Source organism: Schistosoma mansoni, chromosome 1 (assembly GCF_000237925.1).
Source record: "Schistosoma mansoni strain Puerto Rico chromosome 1, complete genome".
NCBI lineage: Eukaryota > Metazoa > Platyhelminthes > Trematoda > Strigeidida > Schistosomatidae > Schistosoma > Schistosoma mansoni.
Window position 1 is genome coordinate 39,764,134 of NC_031495.1, and position 3,319 is coordinate 39,767,452.

The 3,319-nt window shown below is 31.6% G+C and overlaps 1 protein-coding gene across 1 annotated transcript in view; it reads right to left on the reverse strand.

The window, feature by feature from the left end:
- The window catches only part of Smp_167190 (uncharacterized protein), a gene marked incomplete at both ends in the record, with an annotated part of 85,748 nt that extends 82,746 nt beyond the window's left edge, over nt 1-3,002 (reverse strand). The window contains one exon of the mRNA XM_018794386.1: nt 2,637-3,002. Within this exon, the coding sequence (XP_018648804.1) occupies nt 2,637-3,002 (366 nt within the window). The remainder of the gene's footprint in view (nt 1-2,636) is intronic.
- Nucleotides 3,003-3,319: the final 317 nt, after the last annotated feature.

Below are 3,319 nucleotides of genomic sequence, written 5' to 3' on the forward strand. Positions count from 1 at the left end.
ATTCAAAAATGAACAATATTTGAGCGAACAATTGTTTTCAATAACTTCATCATCAGGCTCTACAATTATAAGTCCATAATTATTATGATATTTTACAAAGGCCAAAATGAGGCATGTATTAATGAATTTGACAATGTTATATGTTATATATATATATATATATATATGTTATATATATATATGAATAAAAAAACGTTGTATCTGAAACTGGACTTCAAAGGTGACATAGCGGGTGATATTCTAACACGCCGACTGAAAAGATCGGTTGAAAGAACGTTTTACGCCGCCAAGCTACACATCACTTTCTCAACTAAACCAGTACTTACACAATTAATCAAGGATAAGTTACCGAAGATGGGCTCTTCCATGTGTGTATATCGATTCAACTGCTCCTGTAGAGCTAGTTACATAGGCCGTACTCAGAGGGCTTTATCCTTGCGTATTCGTGAACATGTACCAGCATGGTTAGGAAAGGGAGTCACTAAATCCATTAACAGCGCCATCCTTTCTCACTTGGTAGACAGTGAACATCGTATCAAAATAGAGGAAGCCTTCTCTGTTTTATATCAAGTTCCGAAAACTCTACCTAAAAGAGCTAGATTACGATTACTTTACACAGCCGAAGCCATATGGATCAACTCCAAAAAACCAAACCTATGCATCCAGAAAAGGTATATCCAGCCACTATGTTTACTTTGGCCTACGACTGGATCACCGGATTCCTAAACTAAATACTATAAACCCTCCCCCTTTTTTTCTTTCTTTTTTTGTTGATAACCTCTATCTTAATCTTCGCATCCATCATTCCCAATTCGTCCATCTTAATTATCTTGACAATACCCTCTTTTATTACATATTATATTCACACAACAATATTATTATTATTACTATTTATCTTTATTATCTCAATTAACAAGATGAAATTCTCCTACTATGAATTCTATTCACACAATTTTTTTTGCATTTTCATTTTTCCTAAATTACTATTATATTGGTTGTGACTGGACGCTTGAGTATTTGGATCTTTATTAAATGACCTTTCTAATTTACAAATAACACAATTTTGAAGTATGTATGTCGTAACAGATGCAAACTTATTTTAATAAATGTACAAAGTTCATTATTTGTAAATGTTTGCTAGATGAAAGCGAAAATATGACTAAAGAAGTACAATAATCTATTTATGTCAGTTAATATGTACAAGAATTTATAGTTGTCTCAATCAATTGTAACGAAACATTTCTCTGTTAAGCTAAATAGAGAGGGTTTATTTGCAACCTAATTTTTTTCAAATAAATTACTAATAATTAAATACCTTAGTGGAAACCGAAATTTATTGACACAATTTAGAACTTTATTAAATGTAAGTTCACTTGGTATTATTTGTTTGAACCTTCCCATTGATGTTTAGGACTGCGATTGATCAGTCTCTTATTGGCATATGTGCACACTGTGCGTATTGCCTCGATATAGCCTTAATTCACAAGCATTATAAGCAAACATGGATAGTAGCTAGCAGTGGAATCCAGGACGCACGTTTCGTCCTATTTGGGACTCTTCAGCTGGATGTGCCTGCATCTCAGAGTTGAAGTTCGCTCTGGCAAGTGGCTATCAAGACTCAGTATCTGAGTGGATAACGCGACGGCGTTTGAAGCGAAAGGTACTTGGTTCGAGTCCCAGAGTGAACATCAACTCTGAGATGCAGGTACATCCAGCTGACGAGTCCTAAATAGGACGAAACGCGCGTCGTGGATTCCACTGCTAGCCACTATCCACCTTTGTTTAGTAAATGTAGCCTTTTATATCGTGAGTCAAGTGCATGTTGATTTCGTGAAAAAGATTTTGCATTATGGTTTGAATCTGATTATCCTTATTTTATAATCAGATAAGTTAGTTTTATAGTAAAAGAAATTTCCTAATTTCTTGTGATTCTCTATTTCATGGAACATGTGAATCTTTAAAACATGTTAAGTTTAAAAACATGTTCTTGATATCAGGGACTCAGTTCTAATCACTTCTTCTGGTTATATGAGTACACTGAATGGATCACATCGATATAGCCATTATGGCAAAAGTCAACTAGAACAGAATAACTTATGCTGGCATGTTTCGGCTTATTTGGGGCATTTCAACTGCATAGTAATGTTTACACGACAACGAAAAGCATGTCATGGATTTCGCTACTAGCTACAACCTGTCTACTTTAATCATTAAACAGTTTATTATCCAACAGATAGTGATGTTATGATTTGAGGTTATAATGACTTTTATAATAAATAACTTGAATGAACCGATGCGGTCATGGAAAATGATATCAGAACTTACGTAGTTTTAATTAATTTAAAATGACTTGTTACATATAAACATTCATTTACTAATTATATTCTACTATGTGACGAAGACACTATTTCAATAGCATTTCATGTAAATAGATTACTATTTCAGATTTCATCTTAGACAAAATGATTGATTTACTCTTTTTCACTCGAATAGTAGGACTGAATAAAAAGTTTTCCGGCCAAATAACTAGTCGTTTATTGAGATATATTTATTCTCTTTGATATCTATTGCATAAATTATTATGAATAGTTATTATGTAATATATTCTTAGATAAAGAGTTATATCATTAACTTACATCTTCAACTACTGATGTTCCAAATTGTAAAATTTCTGCACATGTTTCAGTATTAGTCCCACTGGTTTGACTTGTTAAAATTGGTAAATCTAAACTATGAGCAGCAATTAATCCATCATCACAACAATGTTTAAACTGATTTAGAGTATTCAATCGAGTTGTTAATTTTGTTGATTTAGGTAAATCAGAACATAATGATAAAAAAGAGTTTGATAATAAATTAAATGTAATTAAAAATAGAATCAAAATAAGATTTAAATTAAAATAAATACACATCTTTTTATTAGTAATAGAATAGTTTCTGTTTTCATTGAAACATTGAATAGTGAAATGATATAATCCCAAAGTTTTCATATTATACCACATACAAGAGAAGGGAAGACTGCTGAAAAGAAGCTGGAGAATTCTGAAATAAATATGAAAAAAAATAATAAATCATTATGATAATTAAGTGTACATCGTTACTCAATGCAGAAATCCTACAAAGAAAGGTTGCTTAAGAATTCGTTCATGTAAAATGACACACTTTTACAGTCTTACGATTATGGATGTACTTGTTTGAATTAAATATATACAGGTTTAAAAACTAAAACTAAAGCATAATCACTGAAAAGTTGAGGTCATTTGTATGACTAAGATAATTGGAGATTTTATTAGAAATAACAAAATCTCATGGGCTATAC